Consider the following 19,222-nt stretch of genomic DNA (forward strand, 5'->3'; position numbering starts at 1 on the left):
TGTTATTTGTCTCTCAGAAACAGTTCATAACTTCCCTTCAACTCATTCATGTCACCTAAACCTGTTTCTCCATCACAGCTCTGATGGTTCAGTAAGGACATCTCCTGGTTTCATCTTCATGTTTCCCTCTCACCACATATCCAAACCGACATCATGACCAGCAGCTTTACAGCTGTGGCTCCAGCAAACATCAGCTGATACTAGAAATTAATATTAAATAAATTCTAACAACAGCTGATCAAGCTTAAACGTGCTGCTGTTGTTTACCGCGACATCTGCTGGTTTCCTCTTTCTGGCACAAAGTGGGCGATAAACAAACAAGAGAGAAAAGCCGATCAGCTGATCATTGATCAGTTTCATGATTGAAGTACCGGTAGAAACAGGAGAGAAGAGGCAGCTGTGCAGCGTAAACACAGAATAACTCCAGCTTTGTGTCTTTGTCCATTGTAGCTGAAGTCGGGACAAACTGTGTTCCTTCTCAGCTCAATACGAAACGCGAAATATTTTCTCTGAATACGAGACGATTCTTTTTTTAGGGGATGGTTTGCATCATAATAATTAACCTTATGAACAAAATAAAGTTCAACATCAGTATCATAGCACCACCCAGCTGTATAGAAACTCCGTCATGCTAGCTAGCACGCAGTACGAAAAAGTCAGCACAACGAAAATAAACTCCACCTAAACTTGGTTTATATCTGACCCAGAGAGACTGCAGGTCATAACTTCTTACCTGAAGTTCAGTTCACCTGACAAATTGGAAATTTGGATGAACAGCTTTGACACAAAAATGAAAGTTTGTGTTTCTATTTGTTGCAATAAACTGCTGAAAGTGTGTTACTGTGTTTGTTCTTTCAAACATATTTGAAAAAGGTTTGAAGTCATGATTGAAAACGTGAATACAATGCTGTTAAGTATTCAGGAACCTCAGTGACCCAGAGTTATGATTCACAAAAGTGCAAACTGCTCTGATGAGTTGTCAGATTCAAGTGAGAAGTGCACAGTAAACGTGTGAGTAAAATAATAAAAGTGTGATTTGAGAACTGCATTAATTGTAATGCTGTGAGAATTGCACGAAAGCTGTAATGCAGTCAGTAACTCAGATAAACAATATTAAAGCAGAACACCAGGAAATAAAAGCCAAAAACAAAGAAAAAAATTAACCAATGTGCATATTCACTGAAAAAAAAGGCTTGGGTTTGGTTGTTCCTTGTTTATTATGCATAAAAACCACTCATTTACAGCATTATTGGGAACGTGCTTAGTTTAATCTTAGAACTAGTGAAAAATAGGAGGTGCTCAGGAGACGTTACTGTCATCACCTCACTACAAGACTGTGGCACAATGAAGACGTATGCATAGGTGTAAAAGTAAGGTCAGTGTTAGAAATACAAAAATAGAGTGAAATGGCAAATTTGTATCAATTTTCCTGTAAAACAAAGCCAGATTGGAGTTCTGAGTCATGGTTAGAATACTAGAATTTCTTGTCTTTTCTTTTGTCTTTTCATGTGTGCCAATGTGTGAGAGTTTTATATGAGCCATGCACATATGCCACATCTCTACCAAACAATTTTATTTATTTTTAAAAAAGGTCCGCAGATAGATTTACATCCAGTTCACGAGTTTTATACAGTTATAGTTAATGAGAAACTTTATTGAACATGTGACCATTTTATGTTATTACTAAAAGCTCGAACTTCCAGGTCGTGTTACTGTCAGAATAATATCACTGTTAGTGAATCTTTACATTTAAATTAGGGGCAGGGATAGCTCAGTAGGTAAAGTGGTCGCCCCATGATCGGAAGGTCGGCGGTTCGAATCCACTTAACGGCTACCCTGAGGTACCCCTGAGCAAGGTACCGTCCCTACACACTGCTCCCCGGGCGCCTGCTTAGTGGGCTGCCCACTGCTTCACTGAGTGAATGGGTCAAATGCAGAGAAAAACAAGTAATTTCCCCATGGGGATCAATAAAGTATCCATTATTATTAAATTCATTGTCATTAGTTTTACCTCCTACCATTCACCTTGAGAGCATTTGTACACTTGTAGAAAAATAATTGATCTGACAGGTAAAAACACCTGGAGCATCTGAACATTTGCTGAAAGGTCAATGCAAAAACACAGCGTCCAATCACAGCACAGGCAGGTCCAATATGAAGTATGGAAACAAGTGTTTTTATTCGTGCATATACTTTTTTAAAAGTTTGTCTTTTAAATAAAAATGAATGGATCAAAGGAGATAAAGTAATCACAAACATTTAGCTTAGATTATTCACATTATTCAAGTGCATATCCCAAACCTGTATTTTTCATGTCATGTGGTCACCTGTTATGCTCTAGCTATGCACAAAGAAATGTCCCACCAAAAACCCAGAAAACAAGGCAATCTGCCTGCGTTTGAGTCACTTATTGAACAATAATAAATAAGTAAACACATACATGCCTCTTTGTGCATTGGAACACAACAATGTCATGTACAAGCAGATTCTTGTCTTCCAGGCAGCCAGCTGCTGCGATCAGATCTTCAAAGAATTTACACTCTTTAACCTGCAAATAGAAATCACACAAAAAATGAAGGCCCTAATTCACGTGAGTGGAATGAGATGGTCGTAATAACATAACATATTCACCAACTGGGAAATCAGTTGTACCTTTTTAATTTTTCCAAATTTTTTAAATCTGAATCTGGGCCATCAACAAAGCAAGAGAAGAGTGTGCAGGGCTTACTCTGCCTGTTCTCCCTCATGGCTCGAAGTAGTGAAAGTGTGACACTGCGTCCATACGAGATGCTTGACAAGAACTGATCATACAAAAGTGATATTGACAAATGATTGTTTAAAGTGCAGCACCTGATATCAACTTGAAATCAATATATACCAGTACTATCAAGTTTACCCTCAAACATTGGAGACAGGCACAAAGCTTCGATCAGAAGTCTGAGAAATGATCATCTACCTAAATCCACAGGCTCTTCGGGTACTCCCAAATCATCAGAAAAGCTGACAAATTGTGATCATATGTCACGCGTTCGATCTATTAATGATGATCCTGTAAAATATCTTTTGCTGGTACAGCACAACCTGTGTTCCCGTAGGATTAAAAATAAATACATAAATAAAAAGATCAATCAGCATTCACACACCCTGGTTTTAAAAGTCTGTTATTATCTGTTTGTTGCTTGTGATCACATATTTAGAGCTTAGTACAAAGCTGTCATATACAAAAGATAAAGTTCTACATTCCCTGTCGCTCAGTGGCTTCTGGAAATGTTTTTATTTTTCAGACAACAAGAAAACACCAGAGCACAGAAAAATCAGATAAATCCAAGTTTCAATACACACAGAGCACGTGTGAATATTGTTGAAAGGATTGGTGATTTGGCTCTGCACAGCATTTCCTGGTAATAAAAAAGAAAGAAATACATTGCAGCCTTATCCTCTCACTCTGTACACATTATTCACAAACCAGTACTGCTAAATATGCGAGCATGTATTGCACCCCTTATACACATGATCACGTGTCCTGGCCTCTACATAACAAAGCAGAAACTATATTTCATATTTATTCATCACTTTTCTCATTTGCATATATTTAGACACTATCAGTTCCTTGAGAGAGTTGCTGATGTCACTCAGACTGACAGTTACCAGTGTAGTAGTGACCAGCTTACATGTTTAACTGTCATGGCTTTTAATGTGTCAAAAGTTGCTCTTATGTGTAAAGGTTGGGTACAATAGCAAAAGCAATTCACAAAACATGATTTGACAGAAATAAAAATGCATAAATTAATATCAGTCTTATGAACGGCCTTTGTGAAAAACAATTCCTCCACTGTTATCTTCTTTAGATCCCAACACAGTGCAGAGCAGATACCTGAACTCCACTCCCACAGAAGTTGCTTATCTTATTAATAATTGAACTTCTTCACTGCGACTCTGGATACTGTAGCTCTTCTGAAAAAGCCTCACATCAAAAGTACTGTACTCCATGATGCAGCTCTCAAACACACACCTTAAAGCAGATGACTCGTAGGCTGGAGAGGAAATGGTGTCTTGCTAATTTCATCATCATTTAGCCTGTAGAAATAGTTTGTTGCTTTATAAGAAAGCCCTCAGCAAAGCCAGAACATCGTACTATTCCTCACTGATTGAAGAAAATAAGAACAACCCCAGGTTTCTCTTCAGCTCTGTAGCCAGGCTGACAAACAGTCAGAGCTCTGTTGAGCCAACCATCCCTTTAACGTTAACTAGTAATGACTTTAATAACTCCTTCACAAATAAAATTTTAACCATTAGAGAAAAAATAACAATTTCATAGATGTAACATTATGTAGAGCGACTTTCAATACCACTGATATTTATTTAGACTGTTTTTCTCCAATTGATAGTTAACTTTGGCAATTACTTCCTCCAAAGCATCAAGGTGGCCACAGATCTGATGAGACAATGCTGTTTGCACTGAAGTCCAGGAACAGAACACCGCTCTGGTTTAGATCTGCCAGGTCATTCACCTCATTGGCCCTCCAGGTCTTACTGTCGTTGCCATTATGAGCATTGAAGTCTCCCACTAAGACAACAGAGTCCCCATGTGGAGCGCTCTAAAGTACCACGAAGGATTCCAATGAGGTCGTGTACTCTGAACTGTCACAAACGCATAAGCACAGACAACAGTCAGGACCAGCTCCCCGACTGCCGTCCGTTCAGCTTTGGTGAAGGTGAAAAGTGATCTTCTTACTGATGCTGATGGTGGAGTCATCTTATCTCTCTGACTCATTTTCACTGCTATGCAAATGATACCCAACATTATCCATCTTGAAGCCAGATAACACACACCAATTAATCGAACTGTAGGAATGTCTTAAAGTTGTAAAGGAATGGCCTTTTGGGAGGACCTCTAATTTTCTGCTTCTTAATTCAGATCAAACTGAGGTTATTGTACTCGGCCCTGAAAAGCTTAGAAATATGGTCTCTAAGCAGATTCTTACTCTGGATGGCATTACCTTGGCCTCCAGTAACGCTGTGAGGAACCTTGGAGTCATTTTTGACCAGGACATGTCCTTCAACGCACATATTAAACAAATATGTAAGACTGCTTTCTTCCATTTGTGCAACATCTCTAAAATGAGAAATGTCCTGTCTCAGAGTGATGATGAGAAATTAATTAATGTATATATTACTTTTCAGCTGGACTAAAACTCCCTGAAAAGCCTTCAGTTGCTGCAGCAAGAGTACTGACAGAGACTTTGTTTATATAGCTCCAAATCACAACAAAAGGTGACTCAATGCACTTTATACAGGTAATACATAGACATAATACAAAGAAAATGGTGAAAACCCCAACATGGGACCCCCTCCCCCTCCCCCACACACACACACACACACTTGAAAACCTCCCTGGAAGAACCAGGCTCAGGGAGGGACGTTCATCTGCCATGACCAGTGACCATCTGCCTGGGGACCATAAATAGAGCTATTCCAGTACTCCAATTACTAATGAAAGGAGCACCAGTGCTTCCTTTATTGCCTCCTTTAGCGTCAGACTAGCATTTATGAAAGGAGAAATGAAAACAATCAACATAATAAACAAAATGGTGCCGATCATCCATCCTCTTCCACTTATCCTTATGAGAGTCGCGGGGGGCTGGAGCCTACCCAGCAAGCATAGGCTGAGAGATGAGGCACCCCGTGGACAGGTCATCAGTCTGAGCACAGCTGTCGTGGGTCAAGTAAATGTAAATGTTAACTGTGACTGCTTTTTCCATTTTATGTGATAACTTACTGCTATACTGTTTTGGATTTCTATGACTGAGGTCAAATTTCCTTCCATTTATTACTTATCCTAACTGACCTGTACCGAAGTACAAATGAATCCTGAAGACTGCAATACAGCAAAGCTCAGCTGTAATGAAAACTGATTATACAAAACCAGTGTTACCAGTTCATAGACCATAATCTTTCAATTCAACAACCAGTTTTTACTCCAGTAGTGTGATGGTCAGGGTTCAGCTGTGCGTTTAACAGATCTTATAACGTATCAACAGGTTATGACGTTAAATAGAAAACGCAGTTACAATGAATATTTACATCATCTGCGCCACTTTGTTCATTATGACGAGTTGTGCGCCGCAATGAACTATGGGACTGCGTTTTCTCCTCCCCTTTCATCACGGATAGCTCGCCGTATCCTATGATAACAGAAGAAATAAAGGACGCGCTGACGCTCATTTCCTTAGAGAACTGAAACAGCTGATGTGGATACTTTCGGCAGCGATTGGTCTTAAAGATCAAGCAAAACACAGTATTTACTTACTGCTCGTGGAAAAACGTTTGTAACTTAAACAAGTGACTCTTGTAGCCGAACTGCATGTGGTGACATGATCACCAGTGTTTTTAATCACATGTATTTCCTCAGTGCGGAGTGATGACACAGCCATGACTCGTGACACACTCATGAACTCAGGAGGACAGAAGTTTCTGGAATAAAGGAAGTCTTCTTTCTGTCATTGTTTATTAACTTCTAATATAGAACTTGTATTTTATTTACAATAATAGCACTGCTGCGTTTGTCTGCTAGAAACAATCAAATAAATGTGCTGTCTGGGACGTAACAGCAGAAAGAAACATACAGTCGAGTTTATTGTCAAGTTTGATACAATAAATCGGTATGTGACCGGAAGAGAGAATCATAACGTTATAAATAAACTTATATAGATTGTTTTATTCTTTGCTTTCATTGTACATAACAGAATAATCTGATAATATCGACAACACAATGGCAAACCAAAACAAGGCATGTAGCACTGCGCGTTGGTGCAGAGTGCGAAGCTGCTGGAGTGCAGCATTCATGACCGGTCACTGTCCACTGACTCCATAAAATATTATAAGTTCAACATCCAGGTTTATGGTTTATACTGAAGTGTTTTCCCGGAAGTTGTGTATCATTTGTAGTTTGACACGGTGCACAGGTTGACTCCTCTTTGCCACGTTTCACTAAATGATGTAATCCCTCCTACGGAGCTTGACAGTTCGCTGTTGCGGTAACGACACATACTCAGCTGGAGGGAGAGAAAAGGCCGGTTAGCCAGACGTCTGCCCATATCACCTGTGTGTTCACCTTAGCGTTACCGCTGTAAAACGCAATATAGGTCTGTTTTATTCGTGAAAGCGGGTTTCGTAATTTGTGTTACCCCTGACTCGGCTGACACAGTTGGCTAATGTTAGCTGCTTCCTGGTGGACGTTGCAGCCATTTTGGATTTTTACTGAGGAACAGCTAACCGGTTTTGGTTTGGAAACCAGAGTAAGCTAGTCGTAACGAACGCTGTTTATCTGTAGAGAAATAAAGGGGACATTCACTTGAAGAGATACACCATTCAACGAGTCAACAATGAATCCAGAATAGTAAGTATCATACTTACACGTAGACATAAAGTTGTGTTACATTTTGGTCAGCTAGCTAAGACTAGCTCTGCGCTAACAAGTAAGTTGGCGTTGGCAAATAACTTGATGTTGAGTTGTAACCTAGCAGTTGAGCTAGGTTAGCTAGGAACATCAGCTGACCCTAGCCGAAACGTCCAGGCCGATACTGTACTCTTAACACTCTATGTTCACGTGAAGCAGTGGTGTCTTATAGGTTGTCACAGTGCTAGCCAGCTGTTGGGCCAGCACCCTAGAGACTCTGGTGTTGGTTCCCGGTGTTTCAGATGCAGGAAGGGAAAAAGTAACCGCTTTTGTTATGCTTAACAGCTTCTTTAATCTGGTTAAAATTATATTATTGAGCCATCACCCGTATTTTTGCTAAATTCATCAACTTGTCATTACGGGGCCCTAAATAATTTACGTTAGCATACATGACCTGTTGCTGATCTGGTTATTGTATACAGCAGGTGCTGTGGCAGAATGGACCCACTGTTTACGTGCAAATTGTTGGTTTTGGTCTTTGCTGTCTATGAGTCAGTTTTCAGTCTTATAGCCTGGTTGTGCTTTAACGCTCCTTTCACAGTCCCAGTCATGTGTTGGTCACATGATGCAGGACAGACTTCCACGCTGCAGTTTTGAGTATTAGTTCCTTAAGCTTTGGATCAGTCTTATGTTTTTCATTTGTAAATGTTCACATGGGCTGATTGTTGATATTTTCCTCTTTCTAATAAGCTGTTACACAGAGCTCCTGTTAAATATTTTAAAAGTATAGTTTTCAAAGTGACAGTTAAGTAATAACTGTGTACACCTCAGTTGAGTCCTTAATCTTGTGATTCACTTTCTTGGTATAGGCTAGATATTTGGGTCAACTCATCAGTTTAAAAATGAAAAGAATCGAGGAAACTTGGAATTCTATGCATGAATACAGACTTTCTGGTTAAAATGTCAAGCAAGTACTTTAGGAAGGTCTAAATTACACAGTTTGACTCTTTTAAACAAGGAGACTGATTGTAATGGGAGTTAATAGTTTGAACCCCAAAGTTTTTCATATTCTTTTTTCTGGTCAGTTTGCTGCCAGAGTTGTGTTGAGCAGTGCAGTTAGCGTTTCACAGGAACCACCATTGTTCATAGTCACAGGCTTACCGAAGAGGGAATGATTGGAATTTATTACAGTGAGAAAGTAAAGAACTGAGCTAGTCCTCAAAAGCAGGATAACACTGACTGAGATACTGAGAGAATAAAGTTCTGCATTTATGCTTTGCTGTTCATGAAAAATGAAAAGACTGACTGTGGCTATTATTGATTTTATTCACTGGTAAATTATTAATTGTTAATAACTTTGCTAAATTTTATGTTCCACTGAATGTAAGTGTTTTATCAATAATCCACAGATTAAAAATAATATAAAGTACATTTATTGTGTGACAAAAGGAATGCCTGACTTGATATTATCAATATCATATATATAGATACATAAGACATAGATCCTTTTTGAATGTCTTTTTCCAGTGGCTTCCTGCCCTCTCCTCCAGTCACTCTTGACAGATGGCCCCGCCCCTCCCTGATCCTGCCGGAGGTTTCTTCCTGTTAAAAGGACGATTTTCCTTCCCGCTGTCGTCAAGTGCTTACTCATAGGGGGTTGTCTGGTTGTGATGGTTTCTTCTGTGTTATTGAGACTCTTTACCTTGCTAATATAAAACACTTTGTTGGGATTTGGTGCTGTATAAATTGAATTGAACTGGAAGGGTACTGGAGAGTCTCTGTTAAAATGGATGAAGACTTAAGCCTCCTGTTTAAAGTTTGCTTTCAAACCTGCCTTTGTTGCATTTTTAAGGTGATTCATTTGGTTGATAGGGGTTGAATTCTCTACCCATAGTATGTAGTTTGTCATGTGCCTCAGCAGGGTTTTTGGCGAATGAAAATGGAGAGTCTGTTACCCACTCTCCACAGTTAACTTCACACAGGGTGGTCCGATGACTGGCTGCACCAAGACACTAAGCCCAAGTTGCTTTTCAATGTATCTGTCCAAGTGTGAATGTGTGTGAAAGCACTTGCATAGAAAAAAGTGCTTCTGTGAATGAGGAACGTTGTATAGAGCACTCTGAGAGCCCAGGTAAAGTAGAAAGAGCTGTCTAACAACCAGTGCATTTGTTGATCCTGAGAGTTGGTTTCATGTGTTAAGTCACACTGTTACATGTACTTCTTCCACTACCTACTCAACGCTACACTACTTGGCTTCACTCATTTACCATTAAAAATAAACACCGTCTCAGTGTGTGTGGGGTTGTTAAAGCAAGGCAGCCCCATGACATAATTTGTATGTGGCAATAACACAACACAGTAGAGGATGTTGACGCAATGATATACCTGATCCTTGGTGTATGGCTTTTTGTGCCACCATGTCTCTCATTGCCGGGTTTCAGAAATGGTGGTGTAAACACGCATGACGGACCCAGTGGCGTTTTGACCATCTTTATTAACCCACGGTTACGGTTGCTAAACACACACAGCTCTCCCGCTGCCAGCTCAACATAACAACAACGTTACCTCAAGACTCCAAACTTTTAAGCCGGCAAGGCGTGATTGCAGATGGCGTGCAGGTGCGTCCATCGCACATCGGGGTGTGTGGCAAGGCATCACAAACACGCCTCGCGCTGGTGCTGAGGTGGGTCCGGGGGTCGCCCACGTATCCAGCAGCAGCCCCGGAGCTGGACCGGGGGCCACCCATGTGGCAAGCAGTGGTGCAGCAGGCGTGGCAGTGAGCCGGGGCTCACGTGCAGCTGGGCAGGCTTCAAGCAGGCCGCACCACACCAGCGTGCTTGACACCGGTCTACCCTGCCCGCCGACCTCGGGCTTAGGTTGCGCAGGCACGGGCACCTCCATCTCCTCACGCGGCGCCTCCACCGCTGCGTCTCCGAGTTGGATCAGCTCCCCGCACGGTGCCTACGCCGCTCCCGCCTGGAGCGGCTCCCCACATGGTGCCTCTGGCGCTCTGCACTCTGGCTCAGGTTGACTTGGTCTCCTCGGCCTTCTTCCGGGCGCAGGAACGGGCACCAGCCCCTGCTGAACCCCAATGGCTCCCACGCAAGGGGTGGGAACGGGCGCTGCAGCAGGCTGGTCACACCCTTGGGGCTGGCACAGGCGCCGGATCCAACCGGATCTCCTCCACTCCGGCGCTGTGGAGCACACTGGTGGGGTTAGCGGTGGTGCCAGCGAGGCCCCTATCTTCCGCAAATGGAGCTCAGTCTGGACCCGTAGTTATTAGGGGTGGGGGAAAAAATCGATACTGTGTAGTATCGTGATATTTTGTTTGCTAATAATGTATCGATGCAGGGACAGCAGAAATCGATATTTTGTTACAAAAAAGGTTTTTGTGCTCTGACTTCAGAGCATGTTGATACTTTTTCTGAGCAAGAATCCTGACATTCCTTCACTGTCCAAATGTGTTTAACTTTTTTTTTGGCAGCAATAAACACGACAGTTTACTTATTTTAATTTAAGACATGTTTTATTTTAATTAAGTTTAAAACTTTTTTATTTAATGTAAAATTATATTTTGTTTTAATTTACTTTCAAATTCTTCAGTTGCTGAATGGGCTGCATAGTTTTCATAAATTGCATAGTTCAGAATAGCTATAATTGTACCAGATGGTTGCATCCAGTTAAGTTGGACTAGACTGTAATACAAACCGTTCAGTTTGTCAACAATAAAACTGACTGAACTGAGAGAAAGACTGAGTGTGAGACTTTGATATTAGATAAAATGAATATTGATAAAGTTTACCTTTATGTACAGAATCTGAATATTGCAAAATATTTTAAAAAATTGCAATAATATCGTATCGTGGGATGTATGGTGATTCCCACCTCTAGTAGTTATTCCAGCTTCCCGCCTTGCCGGCCCAGCTGTGGGTCTGCTGTGCCCCCCATCCTGGGTTTCAGCATCACTGTAAACATGCACGATAGACCCAGTGGCATTTTGATCATCTTTATTAACCCACAGTTATGGTTGCTAAACACATGCAGCTGTAGCTCTCCCGCTGCCAGCTCAAAATAACAACAACCTTAACTCAAAACTCCAAACTTTTAAGCCGGCTGAGGCATGATTGCAGATGCCACGCAGGTGCGTCCATTGCACCTGCAGCAGCATTGCAAACCACGCCCCGCCACACGTGGTTTCATTGAATGACACCAGTGATCGGCCAGTCGGTGGCACACAGTCTGTCGGCATCACATTTTCAAGTTGACTTGGTTCTCTTTGAACCCCAGTCGAGTAGAAACTAAAACCTAGTACCTAACAGAAAACCCTAAAATCAAGTCGAGCTGAGTTGGTACTAATGGAGGAGAGGCGTTAGCACGCTAACTTCTGTAAATCTGGGAGAGTTCAGCAAGGATGCTTGTCATGTTTGTTTGTTTGTTTCCCTTTGCTCATAAAATGTAACCTTTCATCTAAGAAGATGTTTAGATGGAACTAAGACTGAGTATTGGTCAGAGCAACCTTATGAATAAGAAGCATGATATCCTGAATGGTTCTTGTGTGTTTCCTTACTATGGCAGCATGAATAATATCTTCAAACTAGAGGTTTTATTTGTGCCCTTCCCTTACAGTGACTATTTATTCAAGCTACTCCTGATTGGTGACTCTGGTGTTGGAAAGTCCTGCCTTCTTCTTCGATTCGCAGTAAGTTTTGCCCCAAAAGCAAATAAAGGGTGTTTCTTTAAGTCCATTTGACTTAAACTGTCTCAGTGTCACAGTATTGGTTTCATGCAGTCCTTTGAAAATGTTTTCACTTGGATAATCTTAAATCATTCTGCACAATAGTAGTTTTATTAACTTATTGCAGTTTCTTCAAAGTATTTATTTAAAAATAAAAACAACTGTCTTGTTTGTAACATTCATTGTAACGTGCTCCATTTTTTGGGTAGAGCAATCATTACTCAAGGTTAAGATTTTTGGCTTCCAGCGTTTCTAAAAATGAAAAAGTGAATGTGATGAATTCATTTTGATCATAACTCTGGTTTTAGTTGATAAATTTAGCAACCTTTTCTTATGGGGAGACATTTACCTTAGAAGGTAAATGAGCCACAAACATAAACTAAGATTACACATGTGTACACTGATTTGTGTGTAACCTTTGAGGACTCACAAATGAGTGTTCCAATTTGTACACAAACACAGAGCGTTGTGACCACATATAAAACGTTTTTACAAATGCGTACATCCAACCTGTTTATGCACAATTAAGTAACTTCAGATTCAGAAATCAGAAATCCCTCCACGCATGCAAATGTCAAAGACCACATGTAACATTTCTCTCACTACAAAACCTTCAGTCTGTGTGCAGCAATCGCCTGATACGCACAGATCGCATCACATGCCTGTGTAAGGTTTTGAGATAAATTTCACACTGCCAACTTTGCACAGATCCTCAAATGTAGGCTGTGTTTATGTCCCAGTCTAAAACTGGGACACCAGAGCTTCCTCTGTCCTACTACAAAAGTCTTGTTTGTTAATTGTGATCCTAATATTGTCTCAAGTAACAAGTGATGATTTTTGCCATAATTGAGCAGCCCTGCCTTGGCTACTATGTCCTAGAGTTAGATGGGTGTGTATATATGTGTGTATCCTGAAGCACAAAGTGAGCAAGATGTATGGATCATCTAATTACCTTTGTTTCTTTTTGCAGGATGACACATACACAGAAAGTTACATAAGCACTATTGGTGTGGATTTCAAAATACGAACTATAGAATTAGATGGAAAGACCATTAAACTTCAGATTGTAAGTACTCTCCTGCTACACGAAGCTGTCTTATGTTCATGTCCGTCGGTCACCATCTTTCAGTTCATGTTCATGTCTGTGTTTGGAAATTTGTGCACCCAGAAACATGAAGAGATTAGTCTGCCATAACTGTGTTGATTTCCTATTATTTTCTTATCGTATGAAAGACGGTGCATTCATTAGTCTAACTTACTGGTATGTCTTGTTTCCAAGCTGCTGCCCAGTACTTTTGTTTTTTAGATTACTGACAACAACAGTGGAAAATCTATATTAGGCTTTAGAACAAACACACTATTTTTAATTTCATTTTGTGCATGGATACTCACAAGAACATGGCAACTTTAATTACAAACCACATGACGAGTGAATGACCTAACAACTCAGGATGCTTGTATTCTTGTATTTTTGTTGCTATTAGAAATTGTTGTCCAGTGAATTTTTCAGTGTAGAGATAATTGTATTGTTATTTTGTGTGTTCTCTTTGTCTGTGTTCATGCAAAGTCAGCTATCAACCGGATAATCTTTATCCTTTCACAGTGGGATACAGCGGGGCAGGAAAGGTTTCGTACAATCACGTCCAGCTACTACAGAGGTGCTCATGGTATCATCGTAGTGTATGATGTTACAGATCAGGTCAGTCAAACGACACATAATTCACACACGTAATACAATTGTAATACATCCATGTTTTTCAGCAGCACTGATAATTTGTGTAGAATAAACTATGACATTTAATCATCTACTGTCTAAATGACAAAACACAATCTGACTGGCTGTTTCTGGGTTCCTGAGGTCCAAAGAAATAAGCCAACCACCATGTTTCCATTTCATGAGCTGAGAGTCATTAAAGATGGCGTTGATCAGAGTATACAGTGTAGCCATGCTGTCCTCAGAGAAATGAGAAAGCATTCCTCTTTGATACACATTTGATGACTGGCTAAGTTGAAATCGTGTCTATCATAGAGCGTCGCCTGTGAATAGATCTCTATCTTCTGTCTAATGTCCAAAGTTCAAACCTCACTGCTCAGGTTTATCGGTTTCTTGTCCCAGGAGTCCTTCAATAATGTCAAACAATGGCTCCAGGAGATTGACCGCTACGCCAGTGAAAATGTCAACAAGCTACTGGTCGGGAACAAGTGTGACCTGACGACAAAGAAAGTGGTGGACTACACAACAGCAAAGGTAAAGTTTCCTCACATAGCTTCCCAAAACCATCTTGAGGTTAGTGTAACATGCAGGACATTCATTGAATGACTTCTTATTTAAGATGGATTACCATTAAGGTAAGGCTCTAATGAGAAATGCACTTCAGAGAGCCCTTGAATGTAACTGTCTCCATGAACCTTAGCCAAGTGGTTTGGGTGCTTTCAGCTGCATAAACAAAATCCCAAATGAATAAGTGACTTATAAGGGTTTCACTGAAACCGGGTTAAAGCCCTGGGGTCATAGTTTACATTAATGGTGCACATAGATAACAGGCGAACCTTCTTACCTTCAGACACATGATCAGTCATTGCATAAAGTGGGCTTGACACCTGACAGGCAGAGCAGATGTGTGTATGTATGTGATATGCATATATGTATATATGACACACGCACTACTTTCTTAGGTAAGTGACTCTGTCCCTCTGTTGTATCCAGGAATTTGCAGACTCTTTGGGAATCCCCTTTTTGGAAACCAGCGCAAAGAATGCCACAAATGTGGAGCAGGCCTTCATGACCATGGCTGCTGAAATCAAGAAGAGGATGGGCCCTGGGGCCACAGCCGGAGGAGGGGAGAAGCCCAATGTCAAGCTGACTCCAGGCACTACTGTCAAGACTTCATCAGGTGGATGCTGCTGAGAAAGGAACCACTTTGTTTAACCCCCTCCCCAAGAGAAAAAAATTGGTATGTGAGAACAAGATGAAGTTGCCTGTATTTGTACTGTATATAATGTAGCCACACTACCAAAAAAACAAAAAGTGCATCATTGTTGTCATACTGTCTAGTTATTGACAACAAATTCTAAAGATCCCCATCATTCCCCCTTTCAGAGCTGTGAGACTCCTCTCTCTTATTTGGTCACCTGAATACAAGTTCATGACAGCAGTGTGGGTGGACGTGTCTTTTTCTCTGCATTCCTACAGCAAAGTTGATACATGATTAAGGTTTCTGTTTGTACCGACCTTTTCTTTCTCTCTTCCTTCAGTGATGATTTTGCAGTCTTTTACATAATCTGTCTGTTGCGATACAAGCGTGTTTCTTGTTTTGTTTTGTTTTTTGTCCAAGTTTTCTCACAAACCTTTGCACAACAGTGTCTCAACTGTTAAGCAGCTTTAGTCTAGTGTAACAGTATATGTACATAAACATTATGTATATATCTGTAAAATCAGATTTGGTTCTGTTTTGTTCCAACCATTATTGAAACAGTTTCACTTTCTCTGCATTACATTTGTGGCTGAAGACAACTGTAAGTTGGTTGCTCAAAATGTAACACTTAAATTGAAAATAAATATTGTATTACTGGACTGTATGAAATGGGAGGATGTGTCTGGGAGTTTTAGTAAGATGTAAAAACAAACAAACAAAAACGTGCCTACTTATTTAAGGTTTATGGCATATCTGCTGCCAGATACACAGGGTCTGCAAATTTCTGGGTGTAACCACAATACTGAATTCAGTTTGAAGCAAACTCTGGATAAGAAGAAGTCACAACACGATTGTGTGTGTCGCTGGATGCACATAAAGCTTAAGAAATTCCACTTGCTGTACGGAAATGACCTGTAGCCTGAACCCATGGAGCATCGGTTAACGTCGGGTGAGCCAAAGCATTTGTGCCCTAAAACATGTCATTTTAAATACTCAGCAAAGAAAAGAACACTGAGGCCTTTCTGATCTGCAAACGGGAGGGGAAATCCAAGATAATATACACTCTCAGTCAAAGCTTTGGACACACTTTCTCAATGAATGTTTTTTCTTTATTTTCATGACTCTTTACATTGTATGTTCTCATTGACGGCGTGAAGACTATGAATGAACACAGAAATAACTCAAAACATGTTTTATATTTTAGATTCGTTAAAATATTTGCCCTTTGCTTTGATTACTCCTTTGTGCACTCTTGGCATTCTCTCAATGAGCTTCACGAGGTCGTCACCTGAAATGGTTTTCCAACAGGAAGGAGTTCCCTGAGATGCTGAGCACTTGTTGGTCCTTTTGCCTTCACTCTACGGTCCATCTCACCCCAAACTTGGGTCAGGTGACTGGAGGCCAGACTCATCGGACCAAAGCACAGATGTCCACTGGTCTAATGTCCGTTGCTTGTGTTTCTTGGCCCAAACAAATCTCTTCTGCTTGTTGCTTCTCCTTAGTCGTGGTTTCTCTGCAGCTATTTGACCATAAAGGCCTGATTCACACCGTCTCTGAACAGTTGATGGTGAGATGTGTCTGCTACTGGAGCTCTGTGTGGCATCTATCTGGGCTCTAACCTGAGGAGCTGTTAACTTGTGATTTCTGAGGCTGGTGACTCGGATGAATGTATCCTCAGCAGCAGAGGGGACTCTGGGACGGTCCTCATGTGAGCCTGTTTTGTTGTAGTGTTTGATGGTATTGTGACTGCACTGCACACAGTCAGTTTTAGCCATTTTTAGGACTGACTGACCTTCAGTTCTTAAAGTCATGATGGGCTGTTGTTTCTCTTTATTAGCTGATTGGATCTGTCAAATAGGGCTGTCAACTATTTACCAACCTGCCCTGCACAACACAACTGATGGTCCCAACAGCAATAAGAAGGCAAGAAACTCCACAAATGAACGCTGACAGGCTCACCTGTGAGGTGACCATGTCAGGTGACAACATCATGACGCTCACTGAGAGAAGGCCGAGGGTTTGCAGCCCTGTCAACAAAGCAAAGTGTGGCTGCTTTGAGGAATCTAAAATATGAAACATATTTCTATCCATTTATTTAGTTATTTACCAATATTTTTTCTTTGATACATAATTCCATGCATCTTGCTTCATATAGCTGATCTCATCAGTATGTATCTGCAACTTTTGACTGGTAGTTTACATGGAGAGGGAAATAGCTGGATATCAAAAGCACAATGGGAATGAACAAAATAAAATGCAGATGAAAGAATAAGATAAATGGAAGACAAATGAACAAAAGTAACCAAGGTTACAAACAAGAAAATGAGAAAAGAATAATTATAGTAGTAGGAGATAAAAAACTAAAAATGGTTCCCTAAATTCTCAGAATTGAATGTGCTGATTTCTGTAAAGGTTTAGTTGATGTCTAAATCCTGCAGCAGTGCAGAGTAAAGCCTCTAGTCACAAACTGTCAGACCTTCAAGGACAGAAGTTCATTTATCAACTGCTTACTTACACAGGAGCAGTGTAACCAGGTATGTAATGGCTAAACATGTTTTAATTAAAACGCTTATATTTGCAGCCACCACTGATTAGTGAAGTGAATAATGTTTGGGATTTAGTTGCAGTGTTCATCCAGGAACTGTTGTCTGCTGAGATTTTGTGTGAATGTTAAACATACTGTCCACTTCAGTATGGCTCCACAACAACACAGCCTGGGGTAGCTGAATATTTTCTTGTGACTGCTGTTTTACATCGAACTCATCAATAATGAGTATATATTACTGTACATGGTTGTGTCACTTGTCTCAAGTCTGCAGCATGAATTAGTCAGAGACATAACTTTCATGCTAATAACCATTAATATAAAGATCATACAAGGTCATACAAACAGTTGAGAGTTGTTCAATATTGTAACTATTTGCATTGCAGTGAGTATAAATCATATCAGGATATAAATGAACCGGCTGCTAATGTATGACACACACCAACTAAAGGCGGGCCAATCCTGATTCTTGAAGTCACTTGTTTCATACAACTATTCCATTTTTAAATTCAATTTTATTTATATAGTGACAAGTCACAGTTACGGTTGCCTCAATGTGGTTTATATTGTAAGGTTCCTAACCCTACAATCAGACAACCCCGTGAGCAAGTGCTTTTCCTAGGGAAGTGGAAAAAATCCCTTTTAAAAGGAAGAAACCTCCAGCAGAACCAGGCGTAGGGAGACCTGGTTCTGGATGTCAGGCAATCATAGCGGCTTCAACAGGTTGTGGAGGATATTTTTGCAAACCATTCTATTTGCAAAAGAATAGCTAAAACACCATGAAGATACTTCACTACACATAACACAATGTATGATGGACAGGTTGTATCCAAAATAAATAGTCAGTGTTGGGAAGGTTACTTTTAAAATGTATTCCATTACAGAGTACAGAATACATGCCCCAAAATGTATTCTGTAACGTATACCGTTACGTTACTCAATGACAGTAACGTATTCTGAATACTTTGGATTACTTAATATATTATCATGCTTTTTACAACAACGTGAATGTACTATTGCTGTGTGATTTATTACTATTACTGAAGGTCCGCGACTCCGAACTGTAGTAAAGGGACCTCTGACTAATACGGCGGGGTCCCTGTCGGCTCGTAGCTGAAAAATAGCTTTACTTTGTTGTGTGGGTCAACTTTGCTAGCAGAGACAGAGAGAGGCGTTGAAAGGCTCCAACGGTCGAACACGGTCGAGTCTTAATAGCTTACTTACAGCTGGGCTCGTCAGGCACTCTTCTTGGCTGCAGTGGTTATTATTATATTTATCAGAATCAGAATACTTTATTGATCCCTGGGGGAAATTATTTTTTGTTACAGTGCTCCATTTTAAACCAACATTAAGACAAGACAGACAATACACTAACTAAGAATAGTACAATATATACATATATATACATACATACATAAGTCACTCATAAATAAATAGCTGGAAAAGAAACATGTGTAGCTGTAGCAGCAAACAGTGTGTTAAGTGGATGCGTTGTACAGGGAGATGGCCACAGGCAGGAATGATTTCCTGTGTCGTTCAGTGGTGCTTTTCGGTAATCTCAGTCTGTCACTGAACGAGCTCCTGTGACTGACCAACATGTCATGGAGTGGGTGGGAGGTGTTATCCAA

General features: G+C 40.5%; 1 protein-coding gene across 2 annotated transcripts; it reads left to right on the forward strand.

The window, feature by feature from the left end:
• The first annotated feature begins 6,980 nt into the window (after window positions 1-6,980).
• On the forward strand, window positions 6,981-15,708 carry LOC146561775 (ras-related protein ORAB-1-like). Of its 2 annotated transcripts, XM_085243075.1 has the most exons (7): window positions 6,981-7,399; window positions 12,026-12,098; window positions 13,105-13,200; window positions 13,738-13,833; window positions 14,251-14,382; window positions 14,842-15,088; window positions 15,235-15,708. In XM_085243075.1, exons 1-6 carry the CDS (start codon window positions 7,386-7,388, stop codon window positions 15,040-15,042), a joined length of 612 nt encoding a protein of 203 aa, XP_085099201.1. In that variant the 5' UTR covers window positions 6,981-7,385; the 3' UTR covers window positions 15,043-15,088; window positions 15,235-15,708. The 2 variants fall into 2 exon arrangements, with proteins under 2 accessions (XP_085099201.1, XP_085099199.1); XM_085243073.1 differs by having other exon boundaries at window positions 14,842-15,708.
• Window positions 15,709-19,222: the final 3,514 nt, after the last annotated feature.

The sequence above is a fragment of the Mchenga conophoros genome, linkage group LG13 (genome assembly GCF_057382185.1).
Source record: "Mchenga conophoros isolate Kocher_MC1m ecotype Shallow Benthic linkage group LG13, M_conophoros_male_GT1.1, whole genome shotgun sequence".
Taxonomy (NCBI): domain Eukaryota; kingdom Metazoa; phylum Chordata; class Actinopteri; order Cichliformes; family Cichlidae; genus Mchenga; species Mchenga conophoros.